The sequence below is a fragment of the Pseudorca crassidens genome, chromosome 5 (assembly GCF_039906515.1).
Source record: "Pseudorca crassidens isolate mPseCra1 chromosome 5, mPseCra1.hap1, whole genome shotgun sequence".
Classification (NCBI taxonomy): Eukaryota; Metazoa; Chordata; class Mammalia; order Artiodactyla; family Delphinidae; genus Pseudorca; species Pseudorca crassidens.
In genome coordinates, this window is record NC_090300.1 from 77,107,909 (window position 1) to 77,131,831 (window position 23,923).

General features: G+C 36.4%; 1 protein-coding gene across 25 annotated transcripts in view; it reads left to right on the forward strand.

Annotated features, from left to right (window-relative positions):
- DLG1 (discs large MAGUK scaffold protein 1) overlaps positions 1–23,923 on the forward strand; it is a 285,790-nt gene that overhangs the window by 170,411 nt on the left and 91,456 nt on the right. For all 25 annotated transcript variants that reach the window (XM_067738490.1, XM_067738497.1, XM_067738501.1 and 22 more), the window contains 3 exons: positions 1,102–1,246; positions 13,592–13,712; positions 18,513–18,669. In XM_067738490.1, the coding sequence (XP_067594591.1) occupies positions 1,102–1,246; positions 13,592–13,712; positions 18,513–18,669 (423 nt within the window). The remainder of the gene's footprint in view (positions 1–1,101; positions 1,247–13,591; positions 13,713–18,512; positions 18,670–23,923) is intronic.

Below are 23,923 nucleotides of genomic sequence, written 5' to 3' on the forward strand. Positions count from 1 at the left end.
CTCACAAAGTGGTGGCCAAGTTCCAAGAGGGACATGCCAGAGTGAGCTTTTCCAAGAAGACAGCTCTAATGTGTGGCATTTATTAATCCTCTCTTTGCATCACAGTTACTAATGTCTCATTTCAGGCCATCAGAAGAACAGTATACCACAGTTGTGTATTTCAAAATGCAGCAAGTCCTCACTGTACACAGTAGGGTGGGACCATAAAAATGACCATGCAGTTGAAATCCTGCGAAGCATTATTAGTAATCAGTGGTGAAAGTCAGGATTGTTCTGTGACCTTTAGAAGTTTTCGTCAAAACATTTAAAAGTCTCCTGCAGTCGATTATAAAGTCACATATTAGGGAAATGGAAAATATACTAAAATGAACATTTGTTTAGTGCACTGTAATTTAAAACACTAGAAACATTTATAGTGTTTTATTTCTTTTTAAAAGAAAATGTTTACCAAAAAGAGGAGCAGTCTAAACCTAATGCTAGCAGAAGAGAAAGGATTAGAACAGAAATTAACAATATAGGAAATAGGACAACCATATTGTCTATGTTGGTAGAGAAGATCAACAAAACCAAAACTTGGGTCTTAGAAAAGATCAACAAAATTGACAAACCTTGGGCTTCCCTGGTGGTGCACTGGTTGGGAGTCTGCCTGCCGATGCAGGGGATGCGGGTTCGTGCCCTGGTCCGGGAGGATCCCACATGCCGCGGAGCGGCTGGGCCCGTGAGCCATGGCCACTGAGCCTGCGCGTCCGGAGCCTGTGCTCTGCAGTGGGAGAGGCCACAACAGTGAGAGGCCCGTGTACAGCAAAAAAAAAAAAAAAAAAAATGGACAAACCTTTAGCTAGACTGACCAGGAAAAAAAAAATGACTCAAATTTCTAAAAGTAGGAATGAAAGAGAGAACATAAGGGAATACTTTTATTTATGAATAACTCTATACCAACGCATTTAGGTAACTTAGATGAAATGGGCAAAGTCCTAGAAAGACACAAACTACCACTCCTATTCAACATTGTACCGAAGATTATACCCAGAGCAATAGGGGCGAAAAAAATGACATTCCAAGTGGGAAGGAAGAAGTAAAACTTTTGGGATTTTCTTTTAGGTGAATACTGTGTGTTTAGAAGAAGTTACTCATGAAGAAGCAGTAACTGCCTTAAAGAACACATCTGATTTTGTTTTTTTGAAAGTGGCAAAACCCACAAGTATGTATATGAATGATGGCTATGCACCACCTGATATCACCAACTGTAAGTCTGTTTGCTTAAATCTTGTTTCCTTAGATGTGATGTATTTTAATGAAGATTCCCAATATAAAGTTTAAACATTATACAAATATTTTTAAAAGAACTATAAAGCATTTTAACCTAATCATTTTAAAAACCAATTTTAAGTCAGAATCTTCATAATAATAAGTGGAGATGGCTTTTTCACCTTTTCACCTGTAATTTCATAGCAGTAATTAGTTTTAACATTTAAGGCATTGATTCTCAAACTTTTATGTAAGTAACAGTCACCAAAGGTATTTGCAAGTAATGTGGCTTCTTATTTTGTTCTAATAATTTTTGGATGGAGCACAGAAATATACTTTAGCAAGCAATTAATTCTTTTAACAAGCAGGGCAATTCTGATGCTTCTGATGCTGCTGGTTCATGGGCTGCACTTTGAGAAACAGTAACTTAAAATATTTGTAAAACCTGGGCTTTTCTATACTCTCAACTGTGTGAGCATAGATATTATCTTTGTACTTCAAACTCTTAGTGTATTACCTAACTCTGTTTGTGTACAGTACAATTGTATTGCCTAGAAATGAACTGTAATGAAAGTACTTATAATTTTAAGTTTCCTATTTGATTTTCTTTTTTAATGTACAAGCCGAGATGAGATTTAAATATATTCTTAATGTGTTCATGTTGTTTGAAAAATGAAAGTTTTATTTGTTTGGTATGTTGAGTCAATACTAGAATCATCCATGTGTAATAAAGATCATAAATGTACTCTGTAATCTGCTTTTCCAAGTTTTCCTTTTTTAAATTGTAGAATTTTAAAGATATTTGTGATTTTGTGATTTTGTAAGTGGCAATGTTTCCAGTTTTAAAATGTCAAAAAGTTCATTACAATCATTAATCATTAGAAGCTAAATACAAATTATATTTTAAAGTGTATATATACTGTCCTCCAGTGATGCATCTTCATTGTCTGCTCATTGATTCATTAATTACTCAAGTATAGCTGAATTATTCTCTTAATAATATTCAGTCTTTTTAATGGACAGAAATGATGTCTTATACATCATTTGTGTCAGAAAAGAACTTTACTACTTGTTTAAAGTTCTTCCATATATTTGGTCTTTCACAGAAGCTTTATATAAGGACTTGATGTATTTTATTTGTTATTAGGAGATGCAAATTCAATGATGAGCTCTTTTATTCACCAATTTAAATATTATTTATTATGCTGCTTTATCTGTTCAAGACAGCTATGTCCCAGTTGTTCCACAGATTGAGAGTTGGCATCCTGATTATGGCCAAATATACAAATAGCCAGGCTGCTTCTTAAAAATGTGTTGAACTGGAAAAAATGTTACTTTTTATTGAATTATCTCTTTTTATATAAAATAATATGACATTTAAAAAATGGCAGAGCTAGTCCTAAAGAGTAGTAAATAATGATTGTTTTCCCTATAGGCATATGTAGAATATTTCGTCCCTTTTTTTCCATCTGTTATTGAACTAATAGAATATTGTGAAAAAGTTGAAGTTTACCGTGCTAGTTCAACTTCTGTTCTGTTTCTCTTCTTATGAATTTTGTTGTACACTTAACAGTCCATGCTTATACTATAGACGCAATTCATAAGTAACTTATTATGTGTGTTTTAAAAAGCATTTGTATTTGAAAACTTTTTACATAAATGATTTTTACCTGTCAGCTCTTGTGAAGCCCTTGCCATCAGACTATTCAACTTACCTGCCTGTCCCTTATGTTGTTAGTCATATAGTTTCCTCCTCATCAATCTGGCTTTAGTCACTGAAGATTTTAGTGTCAGGTCCATTGTCCTTTGATACACATTCACATTGTCATTCTTAGTGATGTCCAGGCAAAATGCACACTGATTCATTCAACAACCTGGCTTCTTCGCTGATCTCCTTCTTTCTAGCTCTCCTGCCCTCCACTCCAACTCAGATACTTGGTTCCAAGACAATAATTTAGATCTTATCATCGTCAATACCTTCACCACCTCCAAAATCTTGATTTAAATCATCCCATTCTCTGACTACATCCATCAGTTTATTTACTCCTGTTCTAACAATTCATTCTCATTTTGACCTTCAATCATTTGACACCATTACTTGGTTGTCCCCTTGTGTTTCTACTTGTCTACTTTTTTTTAACTTAGCCTCCTTGGTTTGTCGTGATATTCACTTCATTGCATATATCTTCTACTTTCTTGCCCTCTCCATCTTCACTGGCAGAATCCCAACCCTGGTTCAACCTGCTGTCTTCATCCATTCCTGCTCCCTAAAAAGCAGAACATGCCTAGAGAAAAGCACAGAATTGTAGTTTAAGTTATGACCATAAATCTCAGATGGGGTCACACTCCTATAGCTGTAATCCACATATGGATAATAGACAAAATATGGTACCCAGGAATAGAAGGAGGTTTATTACTGAAAAAAAAAAAAAAGTTCATCGGATCTGATAGAGAACATAGTTTCTTTGATGATATTAAAATTCTCATGCTTTTGCATTTATATATCTTTTCACTTTTATATTCTGTTCATGTGGAAGGCCTTGTTAAACTTCTGATTTGGCCACTGCTCTCTTCCTGCTTTTACTTTAAGCTCTTCCACTTGGCTTCTTTCCTAAACTTTGGAGGGTTTGGGTCATTAATCTTGGTATCTAAGGACAATAATTTAGCCTCCCTTGTTTTGCAGTTCTCTGAGGAATCTTTTTACTTAGGATTTGGGGTATAGGAAATAGCACTGTTTTAACTAATCATTCTTTGGGCAGTCATTTCTTTGACAGGAGCATTAATTTTTAGTTCCTGCCATATGAGATACTATGCCTTACATGTGAGAATGACTCCTTCAGAAAAGGTCCATTGAATAAAGGCACAGTCTGGATATGGTAGGGAAAAGGTACATTTTCTGGCTTGAGCAGTTGACCGAATTTCTTGCCCAGTTGGGTTTTTTTGTTTGTTTGTTTCAGCCAAACTTGATAATGCAGCAAAGAAATTTGAGTAAAAAATCAGTAAACTCTAGACTTTAAATGGCCAGTGATTATAATGGTTCACGTGCATGTCTGTTGCTTTAGGGCAACATGCCGGTTCCCTTGAAAATCACAGATATTCTTACATATCACCCAAGAAAGACTTTGGACTTCAGAAGAGCCATTGGTAGAAAATCCTTTGGCTCAAATGCAGAAGAGTATCTTATATATGAATTGGATGGGAAGAAATTGCTATTGGAGACTGCAAACGTATAAAATCAAAGATGGCTCTGGACTTCTAAGCTCTATACTATTAATAGACATTATAGACTTTTTCCTTTTTGTATGATTACAGAAAGAGATGTATAGATGCTATCTCCTTTTTTTTTGTTTGTTTTTTTGCTGCCTCCTTTTGATAGCACATAATTGTTTCCAGTACACCATACTTCCAGTCACTACCTACTGTCTTTCACTCAGGTTACTTCACTCATATATGTAACCTATCTGGCCACTGTAGTAATTTGAAGTAATGATCCTTGCACTTTTGTTTTCCCAGTGGGTGTTATAATGCTTTGTGCATAGAAGGCACTCGGTAGTGTAGTGAAAGAAGAGATTCATGGTTAAATAATAAATATTACAGCTAGATTTTGAAATGCCTAGTAACTTTATCATAGTTAATACCTCAAGAAAGTTAAATATTGTTTCTATGTGTTACTGATAGTAATGCACATAATTCAGATGTGTTGTGCTTTTGGAAGTTACAACTGAAATGTGTTGCTTACCTGGGTCAGGAATAGCTTTATAATTTTCTGTTCTTAGCTCTCACTAGAATTACAGTCGATGAACTCTAATGATGTTTTAGGGGTTTTTTGGGGGGTTTTTTTTGCGTTACGCGAGCCTCTCACTGTTGTGGCCTCTCCCGTTGCGGAGCACAGGCTCCGGACGCGCAGGCTTAGCAGCCATGGCTCACGGGCCTAGCCGCTCCGCAGCATGTGGGATCTTCCCGGACCGGGGCACAAACCCGTGTCCCCTACATCGGCAGGTGGACTCTCAACCACTGCGCCACCAGGGAAGCCCTATAATGATGTTTTTTATTATTGAAATGAACCGATAAATAATGTTTGCTTATTTTTTATTCCGGTTTTTTACCAGGTTTCCATTCTTTTATGGTGCATTAAAAAGAATAATTATAAATTGGGTTGGCAGATCTGAGCTGGTGTCAGGGCATGTCCTTTTTATTTTTAATAGGCTTTATATTTTAGAGCAATTTTAGGTTCACAGAAATATTAAGCAAAGGTACAGAAATGTCCCACCTGCATAGCCTCTCCTATTACCAACATCTGCCAGAGTGGTACGTTTGTTACAATTGATGACCCTACATTGCCATATCACTACCCAAAGCCCATAGTATACATTAGGGTTCACTCTTGATGTTGTACATTCTGTGGGTTTGGACAAATGTATAATGACATGTACCCACTATCAGTATCATACAGAGTAGCTTCATTGCCCTAAAAATCCTGTGCGCTGCCTATTCATCCCTCCCTCCCCTCTAACCCCTGGCATCCACTGATCATTTTGCTGCCTCCATAGTTTTGCCTTTTCCAGATTGCCATGTAGTTGGAATCATACAGTATGTAGCCTTTTAAAATCTTAACTTTTTACACCTAAAACAACACAACATTGTAAATCAACTGTACTCCAATAAAAATTAAAAACAAAAAACAAATATGTCATGTTTTACTTTTCATAAAATACATTTTAGATAATTTGATTAACATTTCCAATTTACCTGAAACTCACAAAATGGCATTGAATATATCACATATGTCCAATTGAAATACCCAAATTACACCAAAAAGCCTCAAACTCCTTAAAAACAATTAAAGTAATTAATTAAGCCCTCTGCTGATTTTGTCAAATTTGAGATAACAATTCAGTAAATATTTTAAAATATAGCACAGGCTAAAGTTTTCCATAAACTTTTGAATTAAAGAAGGCCTAGATGTTTGAAAAAAACAAACAAACCTTCTTTCACGTAGTAATGTGCATGAGTTTTTAACTCCTTTGGGTAAATAACCAAGGAGTGCAATTGCTGGGTCGTATGGTATGAATATGTTTAGTTTTATAAGAAACAGCCAAATTGTCTTCCAAAGTGGCTGTACCATTTTGCTTTCCCACCAACAACGTATGAAAGTTCCTGTTACTCCACATCTTCACAAGCATTTTGTGTTATCAGTGCTGTGGTTTTTAGCTATTCTAATAGTTATTCAGCAGTATCACATTGATTTAATAAGCATTTCCTTGATGTCATATGATAAGGAGCATCTGTTCATATGCTTATTTGCCATCTGTATATCTTTTTTGGTGAGGTGTCTGTTAAGAGTCTTTGGCACATTTTTAAATTGGATTGTTTGTTGTCTTGTTGAGTTTAAGAGCTCTTTGCATGTTTTGGCTAAAGTTCATTATCACATATATTTTTTGCAGATATTTTCTCTCAGTCTGTGGCTTGTCTTTTCATTCACTAGACAGTGTCTTTCACAGAGCAGAAATGTTTAATTTTAACGAGGTCTACCTTGTCAGTTTTCTTTCATGGATTGTGCCTTTGGTGTTGTATCTAAAACACCATTGCCAAACCCAAGGTAATCAAGATGTTCTCCTATGTTATCTTCTAGGATTTTTATAGTTTGGGGTTTTACTATGTCTGTGATCCATTTTGAGTTAATTTTCACATGGTTTATATCTAGATTCTTTTTTTTTTTTTTGCATGTGGTTGTCCAGTTGTTCTAATAACATCTGTTGAAAAGACTGCCTTTGCTCCATTGTGTTTGCCTTTGCTCCTTTATCAATGATCAGTTGCCTATATATGAGTCTATTTCTGGATTCTCTGTTATATTCCATTGATCCAATATTTTCCTTTTCTTTTGCCAATATCACACTGTTTTGATTACTGTAGCTTTTTAGGAGGTCTTGAACTCAGGTAGTATCAGCCCTCCAACTTTGTTCTTCTGTTTCATTATTGGGTTGTCTATTCTAGGTGTTTTGCCTCTCCATATAAACTCTACAATCAGTTTGACAATATCCACAAAATAACTTACTGGTATTTTGATTGGGGTTGCATTGAATCTGTAGATCAAGTTGAGAAGAACTAATAACATCTTGACAGTATTGAGGCTTCCTATCCATGAACATAGGCTCTCTCTCAATTTATTTAGTTCTTCTTTGATATCTTTCATCAGAGTTTTGTAGTTTTGCTCACGTAGATCATTAGATTTATACCTAAGTATATCATTTTAGGGAATGCTAATGTAAATGGTAGTGTGTTTTTAATTTCAAATTTCACTTGTTCATTGCTGGTATACAGGAAAGCAGTCAACTTTATATATTAACCTTGTATAAAGGTTAATATATACAATATATATAATATATCTTTCAACCTTGCTATAATTGCTTACTAGTTCCATGAGGTTTTTTTGGTCAGTTCTTTCAGATTTTCTACATTGACAATCATGACATCTACAAAGACAGTTTTATTGCTTCTTTCTCAATCTGCATACCTTTTGTTTCCTTTTCTTATGTTAATGCATTAACTAAGACATCCTTCACTTGCTCCTAATTTTAGTGGTAAAGCTTCAAGCTCCTCACCATTAAGTATTATGTTAGCTGTAGGATTTTTGTAGAGTATTCTTTTTTTTTTGGCGGTACGTGGACCTCTCACTGTTGTGGCCTCTCCCATTGCACAGGCTCCGGACGCGCAGGCTCAGCGGCCATGGCTCACGGGCCCAGCTGCTCCGCAGTGTGTGGGATCTTCCCGGACCAGGGCAAGACCCGTGTCCCCTGCATCTCTCAACCACTGCGCCACCAGGGAAGCCCGAGTATTCTTGATCAGGTTGACAGTACTCCCCACTATTCCTAGTTAACTGAGAGATTTTCGTATAAATTGATATTTTGGATTTTATCAAATGCTTTTTCTTCATCTATTGATATGATTATGTAACTTTTCTTTAGCCTGTTGTTGTGATGGATCATATTGTTTTTTGAATGTTGAACCAGCCTTGCATACCTGGGATAAATCCCAGATGCTTGTGGTATATAATTCTTTTTATATATTGTTGGATTTGATTTGCTAATATCTTGTTGAAGATTTTTTCCATTTATGTTCATGAGCGATGTTGTTCTAGAGGGTTTTTTCTTATGATTTCTTTGTCTGGTTTTGTTAGGATAATGCTGGCCTCATAGAATGAGGAGGTATTCCCTTGGCTTCTGTCTGCTGGAAGAGGTTATAGAGAATTGGTGTAATTCCTTTCTTAAAAGTTTGGTAGAACTCACCACTGAAGGTTATCATTATGGATTCAATTTCTTTAACAGATATAGGCTTGTTCAGATTGCCTGTTTCTTTTTTGTGAGTTTTGGCAGATTGTGTCTTTCAAGGAATTGGTCCATTTCATCTAGGTTATCAAATCTGTGGGCATAAAGTTCTTCATAGTACTTACTATTCTTTTAATCTCCATGGAATCTGTAGTGATGTGCCCTCTTTCATTTCTGTCTTCTCTCTTTTTTTCTTAGTTAGCCTGGCTGGAGGCTTATTGATTTTATTGATCTTTTCAAAGAACCAACTTTTGGTTTTATTGATTTTTTTTAATCTGTTGATTTCCTGTTTTATTTATTTATTTATTTTTAATTTATTTATTTTATTTATTTATTTTTGGCTGCCATCGGGTCTTCCTTGCTGCACGCAGGCTTTCTCCAGTTGCAGCAAGCAGGGGCTACTCTTCGTTTCAGTGCGCGGGCTTCTCATTGAGGTGGCTTCTCTTGTCGCAGAGCTCAGGATCTAGGCGCGTGGGCTTCAGTAGTTGTGGCGCGCAGGCTCTAGAGCGCAGGCTCAGTAGGTGTGGTGCACGGGCTTCATTGCTTCACAGCATGTGGGATCTTCTTGGTCCAGGGCTCAAACCCATGTCCCCTGCATTGGCAGGTGGATTCTTAACCACTGCACCACTAGGGAGCCCAGATTTCCTATTTTTAATTTCATTGATTTCTGCTCTAATTTTTTATTATTTTTTTTCCTTCTGTTTACTTTGAATTTAATTTACTCTTTTTCTAGTTTTATTAGGTGGAAGCTAAGATGATTCATTTTAGATCTTTCTTTTTTTTCTAATATATGCATTCAGCACTATAAATTTCCCTCTAAGCACTGCTTTTGCTGTATCCCACAGGTTTTTTTTTTTTTTTTTTTTTTGCGGTACGCGGGCCTCTCACTGTTGTGGCCTCTCCCGTTGTGGAGCACAGGCTCCGGACGTGCAGGCTCAGCAGCTATGGCTCATGGGCCCAGCCGCTCCGCGGCATGTGGGATGTTCCCGGACTGGGGCACGAACTCGTGTCCCCTGCATCGGCAGGGGGACTGTCAACCACTGCGCCACCAGGGAAGCCCCTATCCCACAGATTTTGATAGGTTGTGTTTTCATTTTCTTTTAGTTCAAAACATTTTTAAAATTTCTCTGGAGATTTCTTCTTTGACCCAAGCTTTAAGAGTGTGTTTGTGTTATTTAATCACCATGTATTGGGGGATTTTTAGCTATCATATTTTTATTGATTTCTAGTTTAATTTCACTGTGGTCTGAGAACGGACATTGTATGATTTCTATTTTTTTTTAATTTGTTAAGGTATGTTTCATAGCCCAGAACATGATCTATCTTGGTGAACGTTATGTGGGAGCTTAAGAAAAATATGTGTTCTGCTGTTGCTGGATGAAGTAGTCTATAGGTGTCCATCATATCCAGTTGATTAGTGATGTTACTGAGTTCAGCTATGTCCTTCCTGATTTTCTGCCTGCTATATTTGTTCATTTCTGATAAAGAGGTGTGGATTAATCTATTTCTCTTTTCAGTCTGTCTGTTTTGGCCTCACATAGTTTGACCCTTTGTTGTTAGGTGTTAAAGATTATCATGTCTTCTTGGAGAACTGACCACTCTATCATTAAGAAATGCCTTTCTTTAATCCAGATAATTTTCCTTACTTTGAAGTCTTCTCTGTCTGAAATTAATATAGCTACTCCTGCTTTCTTTTGATTAGTGTTAGCATGGTATATCTTTCTCCATCCTTTTACTTTTAATATATAGGCCTTTATATTTAAATTGGCTTTCTTGTAGACAGTATATCTTGGGTCTTGGTTTTTTGACCCACTCTGACAGTATCTGTCTTGGAATTGGTGCATTTAGGCCATTGATGTTCTAAGTGATTATTGATATAGTTGGATTAATGTCTATGATATTTGCTACTCTTTTCTGTTTGTTACCCTGTTCTTTGCTCCTGTATTTGTCATCCATTTTTTTTCCTGCCTTTTATGGCTTTAATTAAGCATTTTGCGTGATTCTGTTTTCTCTCCTTTCTTAGTGTATTAGTTACATTCTTTTACTTTTTTTTAGTGGTTGCCCTAGAGTTTGCAATATACATGTATAGTAATCTAATTCCACTTTGAGGTAACACTACAGCTTTTTGGATAGTGTGAGTGCCTTATAATAACAAAATAATCCTAATTCCTCCCTCCCATCCCTTGTATCATTGCTGACATTCATTTCATTTATACATAAACATATATACAGACATAGTCGAATACAGTATTGCTATTGTTTTGAACAAAGTGTTATTTGTTAGCTCAATCAGGAATAAGAAAAATAAGAAAAATGAGTTTTATTTTACTTTTGCTTATTCCTTCATCAGTGCTTTTCCTTTCTTTCTGTGTAACTGAGTTTCTGACCTACTAACTTCCCTTCTCTCTAAAGGACTTCTTTTAACATTTCAAAAGGCAGATCTACTAGCCATAAATGTTCCCTCAATTTTTGTTTGTTTAAGGAAGTCTTTATTTCTTTTTCACTTTTGAAGGATAATTTCACAGGTGGGTTTTTTCTCTTAACACTCCACTGTCTTGCTTGAATGGTTTCTGAGAAGTCATATTTAATTCTTACCTTGCACCTCTATCAGTAAGGTGCAGTTTTTTCCCGTGACTTTTTTTAGGGCTTTTCTTCCCTTTTTTTTTTTTTTTTTTTGTTTTTTGTTTTTGTTTTTGTTTTTGCGGTACGCGGGCCTCTCACTGTTGTGGCCTCTCCCGTTGCGGAGCACAGGCTCCGGACGCGCAGGCCCAGCGGCCATGGCTCACGGGCCCAGCCGCTCCGCGGCACGTGGGATCCTCCCGGACCGGGGCACGAACCCGTGTCCCCTGCATCGGCAGGCGGACTCTCAACCACTGCGCCACCAGGGAAGCCCCTCTTCCCTTTTTTTTTATCCTGTAGTTTGAAAAGGATATGCCTAGGTGTAACTTTTCTTTGCATTTAACCTGCTTAGTGTTCTCTGAGCTTCCTAGATCTATGGTTTGGTGTCTGACATTAACTGGAGGAAATTCTCATCATTATTGTTTCAAAGATTTCTTCTATTCCTTTCTCTCCTTTTTCTGCTTTTGGTATTCCCATTACATATATGTTCCACCTTTTGTAGTTCTACCACTGTTCTTGGATATTCTGTTCTGGTTTTTTCCCCCCAGTCATTTTTTCTCTTTGCTTTTCAGTTTTAGAGGTTGCCATTGAGATATCCTCAAGCTCAGATTCTTTCCTCAACCATGTCCAGACTACTAGTAGCTCATCAAAGACATTCTTCATTTCTGTTACAGAGTTTTTGATCTCTAGTGTTTCTTTTTGTTTCTTTCTTAGAGTTTTCATCTCTCCACTTGTATTGCCCATCGTGTTCTTTATCCATTAGAGCCATTAGCACGTTAATCATTATTGTTTCAAATTCCTGGTCTGATAATTCCAACATCACTGACATATATGAGTCTGGCTCTTATGCTTGCTCTGTCTCTTCAAACTGTGTTTTTGCCTTTTGTGTGTCTTGTAATTTTTTCTTGATAGCCAGGCATGATGTACTGGATAAAAGGAACTGCTGTAAATAGGCCTTTAGTAATATGGTGATAAGGTGTTGGAGTGGAAAAGTGTTGAATAGGCCTGTGATTAAGTCTCAGTCCCCTAGTGACCTTGTGCCTCTGCAGTGCTCTTCACAGTGCTTCTCAGTATTCTCCCCAGTTCTGCTCCCTTAGGACAGGATGGCTAGAATTGGCTAGATTTGGTTATTTCCCTTCCCCCAGCTCTGTTGGGCTCTGACAAAACCCCAGCAGGTGAGGCTCTGGTTAAATAGCTTCTTCTGAGGACAGACTGTTAAGAAGAACAAAATGCTTGTAATATATTTCAAAATGGTTCCTTTTCCCCTCCTCCTGCCAGAAGCATGACAGAATTTTTCTCCAGTATTCACTGTGAGAACCTGTAGAGTTCTAGGAGGTAAAACTCACAAAAATGTGGGGCCCCTGATGATGGGGTCCCCCTGGAGTTTTTGACTCCCAAAGTCATCCGCACTGAGCCCCCAACAATTTGTTAATTACAGTTCAGGTTTACTCTACCCCAGCACTTGTTACCACAGAGATTTCTGCTCTAGTAAGTTGTGATTTTCTGTATTCACCTTTCAGTGTCCTTAATTTGGGGGACAGTGTTTTGCCCTATGACTTCTATCTTAAGCATCTAAAAAGGGTTGTTGATTTTTCAGTTTGTTCACCTTTTTAGTTGTTGTTAGGACAGAGTAATGACTCAAAGCTTCTTATATGCCAAGCTGGAAACCAGAAGTCCCTCAATTTATTCTAAAACTTTGTCAAGCATAGCTTTTTGCAAAGCTTTCGGTTTTCGTTATTCACAATCAGATTTTGAGTATACAGTTGATCATTGAACAACATGGGTTTGAACTATGTGGGTCCACTTATACGTGGATTTTTTCAGTACGTACTACAGATCTGCGGTTAGCTGAATCTGTGGATGCAGAACCATGGATATGGAGGCCCAACTATAAAGTTATATGTGCATTTTCAATTTTTTGGAGGGTCAGTGCTTCTAACCCCCATGTTGTTCAGGGATCAGCCATATATACTTTCTAAAAACATTAGTCTGCAAAATAACTTCTTAGAAGAATAAGGTTATTGTACTTAAGACTGATTTGGTTCAGTCTTTCCTATGACAGTCTTTTGATTAATCTTGCCTGGATTTCATTGTGCAGATCAGTTACTGTAACTCCAGTTACTGTAAAACTAAACTCCTTTTTAGTTCTGTTTTCTCAGAGAAACCAAATGGAATAAGTTTGCTTTACTGATCTGAATTTCTAAACTAGTTTTTACCTGGAAACTTGAGCTTCTCTAATTTTTTTACCTAGTAAATAAATTTTCTCTACCAAATTCTATTATATAAATGAGCGAATATGAATTATACATTAATTAACTTTGAAACTGATAATCCACAAATGTGGTACTAAATGGTATGTTTCCTTTTTCAAGTGTTTTTTTACTTACTTTATTTTGAAGCTTCTTCTCAGCCTGTTGATAACCATGTTAGCACATCTTCCTACTTGGGCCAGACACCAGCATCACCAGCCAGATATTCACCTGTTTCGAAAGCAGTGCTTGGAGATGATGAAATTACAAGGTAACGAACTGAATAGTCATCCTTCTTACATAAAGCCAACTATTAGATGGAGTTATAGTTAGCCAACTAGGATAGTCACAATTTTCAGGACTAATTTTATTAACAGGTAATGAACCTAAACCTTATTTTTTTTTATTGGAGGGTTCATTGAAGGGCCATAAGTGTAAAAATATATTAGAGGGCTTCCCTGGTGGCGCAGTGGTTGAGAGTCCACCTGCCGATGCAGGGGACACGGGTTCGTGCCCCGGTCTGGGAAGATCCCACATGCCGCGGAGTGGCTGGGCCCGTGAGCCATGGCCACTGAGCCTGCGCGTCCGGAGCCTGTGCTCCGCAACGGGAGAGGCCACAACAGTGAGAGGCCCGTGTACCACAAAAATATATATACATATATTACAAATAAATCACTGCTTTTTTTTAGTGTTGCTACTTATTCTGACACCTAAAATTTACTTCCATCTAACATTACTAACATTACTCACTAACAGTTTTTTAGATTAACTGTCTTTTTTTTTTTTGCGGTACTCGGGCCTCTCACTGTTGTGGCCTCTCCCATTGCGGAGCATAGTCCAGATGCGCAGGCTCAGTGGCCATGGCTCACGGGCCCAGCCGCTCCGTGACATGTGGGATCCTCCCGGACTGGGGCACGAACCCGTGTCCCCTGCACCAGCAGGCAGACTCTCAACCACTGTGCCACCAGGGAAGCCCTAACTGTCTTTTTATTCCCCAAAAAACTCTTTTATCTAAGTGGGAAAAAAAGTGAAAAAATATTTTAGATCTTTTTCACATTATTCAACATAGTAATATGATAATATGTTTGAACAGTTTGCTTTATAGCTTTTGTAGAAGTAAATTATGTAGTAGTATTTCATATTATAGCATTTAATGTTAAAATGTATGACAATTCATGTCATTTTATGTTTTTATTAATTGTATTACTGTTAGCATTATTATTTTTGAACCTTTATAATTATAATTATTCTTTATTTGTTAGACTCCTGACTCTAAGCAGTGATCTCTTAAATGTCAGATAGGGGTGTTTGTCTTTGTCCTCTTCTTCAGGAGTTAGCAATATTGAGAACTTAATTTAATAGGTGCTCAGTAATTGTTTTAGGATGAAAATTACTGGAAAGAATAGTGTTTGTGATTATATGTTTGTGGTGTGAATTCTCAAGGCTGTTAATCTTTAGTCTGTGCTAGTATACTGACATATCATGGTCGTTTTATTGTTGCTGTTATTTTCTAATACTGCTTCTTTATAGAAGTAAAGAGGAAGTAGTTAATGGCTTATCTAGTCTTTAATCAGCATATTTTTCAAATTAAAAATATGTCATATTAACATCTTGATTGCTGTTCCCCATCTTTTTTCACTACATATCTGTTGTCTAGAATATTTGTTGGACTCTGTAGTATTACACAACAGGCCTACCTGTTTTCTGTATTCTTCTGTAAAAATCAGGCAGTTGATTATTGAATATGTCTTCCTAAATGGTGAGTGTTTTATCACTCCCTTTTGATCATTATACTCCTTTGCCCAGATAATGAAGTACAGATATCTTTACTTCATATTAGAAGTTCTCCACAATTTAACCCTAAACAATTTTTCAGAGATTATATCGCATTACCAATAAAAAGAGAAAATAAAAGAAATCCCAACATACAAACAGTTAATAATTCTAAAGTTCATTTTTTAACAGCTTTATTGAGATATGATTTACAAACCATACAGTTTACCATTTAAAATGTACAACACAGTGATTTTTAGTATATTACATTATAAATTTTTTAAATTGTGGTAAAATATATATAACTTAAAATTTGCTATTGTAACCATTTTCAAATTGCGATTCAGTGGCATTAATTGCATTTATGATGTTTATGACCAACACCACTATCTTTTTCCAAACCCTGTTCAGGACTTCTCTGCTGATCCAGTGATTAAGACTTCACGCTTCCCAGCTGCATAGCACAGGGAGATCAGCTCGGTGCTTTGTGACCACCTGGGAGGGTGGCAGGGAGACGCAGGAGGGAGGAGATATGGGAATATATGTATATCTGATTCACTTTGTTATAAAGCAGAAACTAACACACCATTATAAAGCAATTATACTCCATTAAAGATTTTTTTTTTTTTTTTTTTTTTTTTTGCGGTATGTGGGCCTCTCACTGTTGTGACCTCTTCCGTTGCGGAGCACAGGCTCCGGACCCACAGGCTCAGCGGCCACGGTTCACGGGCCCAGCTGCTCCGTGGCATATGGGATCTTCCTGGACCCGGGCAGGAACCTGCGTCCCCTGCATCGGCAGGCGGACTCTCAACCACTGCGCCACCAGGGAAGCCCCTAAAGATGTTTTTTTTTAAAAAAAAAAGACTACGCTTCCAATGCAGGGGGCGTGGGTTTGATCCCTGGTCAGGGAACTAAGATCCCACATGCCGCATGGCGCAGCAAAAGAAAAGAAACAAACCCTTTTCATCACCTCAGACAAACTCTATAACCATTATGCAGTAATTCCACATTTCCCTGTTCTCCCAGCTCCTGGTAGCTTCTAATCTACATTTTTTCTCTCTGAATTTTCATATTCTAAATTGTTCATGTAGTGGAATCTTATAATACTTAACCTGTTGTATCTGGCTTCTTTCACATAGCATAATGATGTTTTCAAGATTCATACATGTTGTAGCATGTATCAGAACTTCATTTCTGGTTATGGCTGAATAACATTTCATTATATGTATGTACAACATTTTGTTTATCCATTCATCTGTTGATGGACACTTGGGTTGTTTCCACCTTTTGGGTATTGTGAATAATGCTGGGATAAACACTGGCATGCACATATCTGCTTGCATACCTGCTTTTAGTTCCTTTAGATACATACCTAGAAGTGGAATTACTGGGTCATATGGTAACTATGTTTAGGTTCATGAGGAACCACCTAACTGTTTTCTGTACCAGCCACCCCGTTTTACATTCCCACCATCAATATATGAGGATTCCAGTTTCTCCACATCTTCAGCAACATTTGTTTTTTCTCTTTTGTTTTGTTTTATAGCCATTGTTATAGGTGAGACGTATTTCATTGTGATGTTGATGCATTTCCCTAGTGCCTAATGATGTTGAGCATCTCTTCAAGTGCTTATGTTATTTGAAAATTCAATTTATTTTCCTCTGGAAATACTATTGGATTTCAGCAGGGTATTTTTTAATTATTATTTGCTAATGCAAAATTATAATTCATACATATATTTTAATGTATTATAGGAACCCTAAACCATGAGTCCACAATCTAACAAGGAAGTAAGACCAGTATAGTGAAACCTGTCTTGTGCCCCTGATCCTACCCTGCTTCTCCTACATTGCCCCACCAAGTTAACTCCTTTCCTGAATTTTGGATTTACTATTCCCTTTTTTCTTTCATATAGGTGTTTATGTATATATTTCCTAAATAACATATTGTTGAATTTTGCCATTTTTGACAAGAAAATACTCAGTATAATTTTGTTAATCCTGTAAGTGAACTGACAAAGCTGATTAATGATGAATACCTATGTATGACTAGAAAACACACCGCTTTAAGTTTTGAGCAGACAAATATTTAAGAAGATTAATTCCACATTATATGGAAGGATCCCTAAAATACAGTTTTTAGAAATATTTACTTCTGTTAAGCCGTTTGTTACCAAAAGCTTTCTGCAGTGTTTTAGAAAAAGCAAATTAAATTTTTAAAATATTTACCAAATATGATACATTCTAATCTCAAATGATATTCTGTGATTCATCATATCTAAAACAGTCAGCTCTTGGAATTTTCATGGTCTTACTGGAAGATGTAAATGGTTTTCACACAATTATGTATAAGTGGCAGCAAATGGGAAATGTTATTAGTGGTAAGATGTATTCTGATTTCAGAGATTTTAAATTGGGAGTTGGAGGGAACAAAAGAGATGCATCTTAGAATGGATGAAAAGCAGAGATAGGTAGATGAATTGGAGGGATGTGACTTAAGAAATAAAGATATTTAATTACTTTATATAGAAAGTCTAGAGATGGGCATTTCTAACATTTGTGTAGCAAAACTAGGTCCATGGTATCTCTGGGATTCTGCTGGTTATCTTCATGATTGTGATATGTCCAAATCAGTAACAGGATTTTATAGTTCATTCTTTTGTGTGGGAGTGATTTGGAATAAGGAGGGGAACAAATACGCTTTGTATGGGGACAGAATATGCTTTGTCCTTGTTAGAGTCTTTCTTTGGGAAGTGACAGTAAAATTTCCTGTTATTTCTTAGAGACCAGAATAGGGTCATAGCCTCACCTTAGCAAACAGGAGTGAAATTGCAGTGACTGGCATAAGTTATTCATGATTGATACGTTTGAGAGTAGAAAGGGGGCCTTCCTACCTTCTCTAAGACAAAGGGATATCTGCCTTTTACAACATGTAAGAAGTAGAGACAGTGACTGCTTCTTAGGCAGTGAAGTGTGTGCAACATCAGCTTTTCATGAGTATTATTTTTTGAGTATGCTCTTTATATCATTATTTTTTAATTTCCACATTTTCTCCTTTTTATTTTAGTTTTATGTTTGTTTCTTAACAAGGATTTTTAGCTTCTATATAAAATTAGGATTTTTCCTTTTAATTTCTAGGCTTGGAAAGAATCTCTTTACCCCAGAGTTTAGAAAACTTTAAATTTCATCTGACTTTTTTTATAATATGGAAATATGATTTATCAGTAGGGAATTCTCATTGATAGAAAGTCAAGTCCTCTATATGTTTTAAGGTATTCAATATTTTTTTAATTTTCAGGGAACCTAGAAAAGTTGTTCTTCATCGTGGTTCAACAGGCCTTGGTTTCAACATTGTAGGAGGTGAAGATGGAGAAGGAATATTTATTTCCTTTATTTTGGCTGGCGGACCTGCTGATCTTAGTGGAGAGCTCAGGAAAGGAGATCGTATTATATCGGTAGGATATGTTAATCAAAATAATGTTTTTATTATTTTAACTATGACCTGTTAATTATTAAACCTTTTGTTTTTTATATTCTAAAGTTATGGGAGGTATTTTGGCTATCTTCTTCTAACATTTTACAACTTAATTGTAGAATTACAGTGTTGACCGGGAACATGTTCTGTATGATAGATTTTCTTTTGGTATTTGACTTACTTATAAGAGATCAGTCTTTATGAATGTGCTTGAAGGAAGTATGTATTCTCTATTTGTTGACTGCAAGGTTTTCTGTATGTCTGTTAACTCATCCTTGTTACTTGCATAGTTCATATCTTCTTTATACTTCAATCTGTTATCGCCTTATCTGTTTTTTTTTGTTTTTTTTTGTTTTTTTGTGGTACGCGGGCCTCTCACTGTTGTGGTCTCTCCTGTCGCGGAGCACAGGCTCCAGACGCGCAGGCTCAGCAGCCATGGCTCACGGGCCCAGCCGCTCCGCAGCATGTGGGATCTTCCCGGACCGGGGCACGAACCCGTGTCCCCTGCATCGGCAGGCGGACTCTCAACCACTGCGCCACCAGGGAAGCCCAACCTTATCTGTTATTAAAGGAGACTTTTTAAGTTTATCTGAATGGTGGGTTTAACAGTTTTTCCTGGCAGCAATTATTTTCCTTATATCTTTGAAACTATGTTACTATGTGCATCTAATTTTAGAATCAGCATTCCTTCCTGGTGAGTTGAAATTTTTTACCATTAGGTTATGATCCTCTTTACTTGTAATAATGGTTTTTACCCTAGAAGCTATAATGCCTGATATTACTGTGGCTATGCTGACTTTTTTGCTTGATATTTGCCTCATCTTTTCTCCATTTTTTACTTTCAGTTTGTGTCTGTGCTTATGTGGCTATTACCCATACAGTTTTAGACTAAAACCTTATCAGTAATTCAGCTGTTCTCCCAAATGACTCAGATTTGGGGAAGCCTTAATTATAATGGGGCTGTTTCTAGTATTTTACTTCTGTTTCATTTATATATCCCTCAAACTTAGTCATTTTTCTTTTTGTTTATGAACAGCTAATCCAAGTGTTCTACAATTTTTTGTTCATCATCCTTTCTTGTATCTTACTTCTTATGTGTTTCTCAGCAAGTCATTACCAGCATTGGGACTGGATTCATAGTATAGGACTATCTTGATCACTGTAGAAAATTTAGCTTTTCTAGCTCCCATCCTCATGCTAATAGAACTCCTTAGTTATTTCATAAAGCAAAAATGTCCCTCAAATATCCAAATGCACCTTAGTGGGAGCTCTTAGATTGTTCTTTTAGCAGTGATTTCTTGATAGTAATTACTCTTAGCGTTTACCTGGAACTGTTTTTAATTTGCCCTCACTTATAAATTTAGTCTAGAACTGTATGTTGACAAGTGTTGTCTCTCAATACTATGAACATATTACTTTATACTATCTGTCTTCTTTCGTTGTTGTTTAACAAAAAAGATCACTCTTTGTTGTTTGTAGGTGATTTCTTTTTTTTTACTGATTGCTTTTAAGTCTCTTAGTCTTTGGTACACTGCAGTTTTACTAAAATGTGTCTGTGTCTAGCATTTTATTTACTCTATCTGGAATTCATTATGCTTGCTGAATCAGAGGAGTCCTGTCTCATCAATTCTGGAATCTTTTAAATTTTGCCTTTCCCACATTTTGTGTATTCTGTCCTTCTTGAACTCCTATGAGAGAGGACATTACCATTCTGTTCTCCATGTCTTTTAATCCCAATTTCATATTTATCAACTCTATCTCCTTGTACTTAATTTCAGTCAGATCTGTTTTCTAGCTCATAAATTTTCTTCATCTGTGTCTAATCTGCTCTTTAGGCTAAAACTAACTTTTTCATTTCAAAGTACCATTTTCTTTCTAGAAGTTCTTTCTAATTCTTTTTCAAATCTTCCTTGGTGGTTTTGCGGGAGTCTTGATTAAAGTTTCTTATGTTCTTTTAGGTTTTTCTTTTAAACCTATTTATCTTACACAGGCATACCTTGAAGATATTGCAGGTTCAGTTCCAGACCACCACCAAAACAGATATTACGATAAAGCAAGTCAAACAAATATTTTGGTTTCCCAGTACATGTAAAACTTATAATTATACTATATTGTAGTTTATTAGATTAGCATTATATCTTAAAAAACAATGTCCATACCTTAATTTTAAAAATACTTTATTGCTAAAAAATGCTAACCATCATCTGAGCCTACAGAAAGTCATACTCTTTTTGCTGGTGGAGAGTTTGAAATATTGCAAGAATTATTAAAATGTGACAGAGACACGAAGTGAGCAAATGCTGTTGGAAAAATGGCACCAATAGACTTGCTCAAAGCAGGGTTGCCACAAACCTTCAATTTGTAAAAAATGCAAAGTACAATAAAGTGAAGCACAGTAAAATGAGATAAGCTTGTATTCTATAAATAATAGTTCTGTTTTCTGAAGTTTGTAGGTATCTAATACATGTTACTTTATGGTGACTTACAGTACATTGTTTTCCTATGTTCTGAATTTTTCATTGTGAACTTAATGTCAGTAGTACTTTATGTACTTCACATGTGGGTATTCAGTGCTGCCTGAATTGGGGAGTGGTATTCTTTGAAAAATATCTTAAGTCGATTGTGGTAGACTTGGGAGCATCATTCTTATCATCATTTTTCCATTGAGAAAACTGAAGTTTAAAGGGTGATTTGCTCATAGTAGCTAATAAAACCTAATAAGTGGTATAGGCAGGATTTACCTTAACCACTATATTATGCTACGTCATTTTGTTTTTAATTAAAAATTTAAGTAATGCTTTCTGAAATTTTGGGATCTGAGATATAGGGATAAAACCTATATCCTGGGTCAGCAATGCTATTCAGTGTTGATAACTATTTTAAATCATTTTTTCAATATAAAGTAAAGAAAATCAGAAAGTACTCTTCAAACTGAAGATACATGTGGCTGGAACATGATTGGAAAAGCATTCCAAAAATTGGATCTTTTATTGCAGTTTTCAGATTGCAGTCCCTCTTGCCACCTGATCCTTCCCTGCATATACTTAGACATATCATCATATTCCTGCAGCCTACCTTTTTGAGGATTCTTTATAGTTCAAGATAGACTGAGTCTAAGACAGAAAGAAGGTGGCTAATCATTTACAAAAGTAGAGCTCTTTCTGGTTTTAGCTGTTCTGAGATATTGGTATAACTAACTGATATTTGAATGAAAGTCTTGGGAATTTGAGTCTTCAAATAAGCTATGGTACTTTGTTAAGGATTATAGTACTACAATTTTAGAAAATAAAGGAAATTATTAATATGCAGTGCAAGTAAATGAAAATTGTACCCATATGCTTCAGGCTACAGCAACTAAAATAGCATAGTACCACCCCAAAATAGTGATTATTGGAACAGAACTGTGAAGCAGAAATACACCTTAGTTACAGTGTTAGAATGTTGAGGGCCTTAAGAGACCATCACTCTTAACCATAACAACCCAAACCATCTGGATAAGTTTAGAAAAACTAAACTCATCAGAGAACTGAGGATTCAAAGTGACCTAAGTAAAGTAACTTCCAGATAGTAACTAGCCCTACATAGAAGAGAAGACACCCATGGCAGCTGCTCCTTGGAAGAGCGGTGGGAGAAAGAGAAGGGTTAGACGGGGATAGCGAGGAACCAACCAAACTTTACCCCAACATGTAATGGCCTCAGTGGACTGGTGAAACTGATAAAAAATTCTGGGAAGCCGCAGAGCAAGTCCTTACCTACCTGCCAACTCTTTTCCATGGGTCTTCACTAAGACCTCAGAGCTTGTAAACCGAAGGTTGTGAAACAACAGGGAATTAAGAAAAAGTTATTACTGAGTCATACAGAGCAGAGCATCCCAAAATACAAGGCACCTGCCAGTAAATAGGGGACCTTGAGCAGAAGATCTGTGAAAACTAATCTCAGCAACTCCGTACTTTGAGCTGCTCAAGGATGAGAGTGGGGCAAGAAAGCTGAGAAAAAGCCCTCTGAGGCAGTGTGGACAGAGATACCTCCAAGAAATAGCAAGCCTGGGACAGGTCTAGAGAGCAAAGAAAACTTACCAGCAACCTCAGAAGCTGGCAGCAGGGTTATAAAGGTGTATGTTTGTGTGTGTGTGTGTGTGTGTGTGTGTGTGTGTGTGTGTGTGTGTGTGTAATGAGATGAGATCTTTACACCAGTAAAGGGAATTTTACCAGTGCTCATAGCCTAAGCACCTCAGAAAGAAAAGTCTTAATTCTGCTCTCAAAACATTTGAAACTAAACTTAAACTAAAACAAAATCCAGTAGCAGCTCAACTATAGATCATATAGATACAGCTGCCCCACTCTAGTGGCCTGGCACAAGGATTATTCCCAATTCTGGAATTAAATATTATTTATTTTTTATTTCAACCTCTACTGTTATTTTATCCAAAGTGTCTACTTTATAATTAAAAATTACAAAACATGCAAAAAAGAAAGAAAAGCTGGTTGTCAAGACAAAACAGTATAAGTAACTTGAGAAAAAGCTCAGATGTTGGATTTATCAAACAAGTATTTTAAAATAAGATAAAATGATGATGATAAAAATACTAAAGGATATAGGAGTAAAGGTAGACAATATGGATGATAAGATGGGAGAATTTCAGCAAAGATATAGAACATATGAAAAATGAGTCACATGGAATTGCTAGAAATTTTTTTTTTAACTATCACAAGTGAAAATTTTGTCTGAAAGGCATAACAGCACACTGGAATCTGAAGAGGGAAGAATCAGTGAATTTGAACATAGGTCAAAGAAAATTTCCAAACTGAAACGTAAATCAGGAGGGGTGGAGGGAAAATCAGGGAAAAAAAGTAGACCAGAGCATCCAAGGTCTATGGAAGTAAAGAGGAGATGTCAGACAATAAAGAGGAGACAGAATCTTTGAAGACATAATGACAAAGAACTTTCAAAAACTGATGAAAGATATCAACCCACAGATCTGTGAAGCATAGCAAAGCCAAGGCAGAATACATGCAAAGGAAACCATGCATTGTAAAGTGCTAGAAAGCTATGCTAAAGAGCACATGTTAAAAGTAAACATAGAAACACATTACATATATAGGAACAGTACAAATGACAGCTGGATTCTCACTGGAAATATTAGAAGACATAAAGGAATGGAACAGTATCTTTAAAGTGGTGAAAGAAAAAACCTTCAACCTAGAATCCTATATCTCCTGAAATTAGTCATCAGA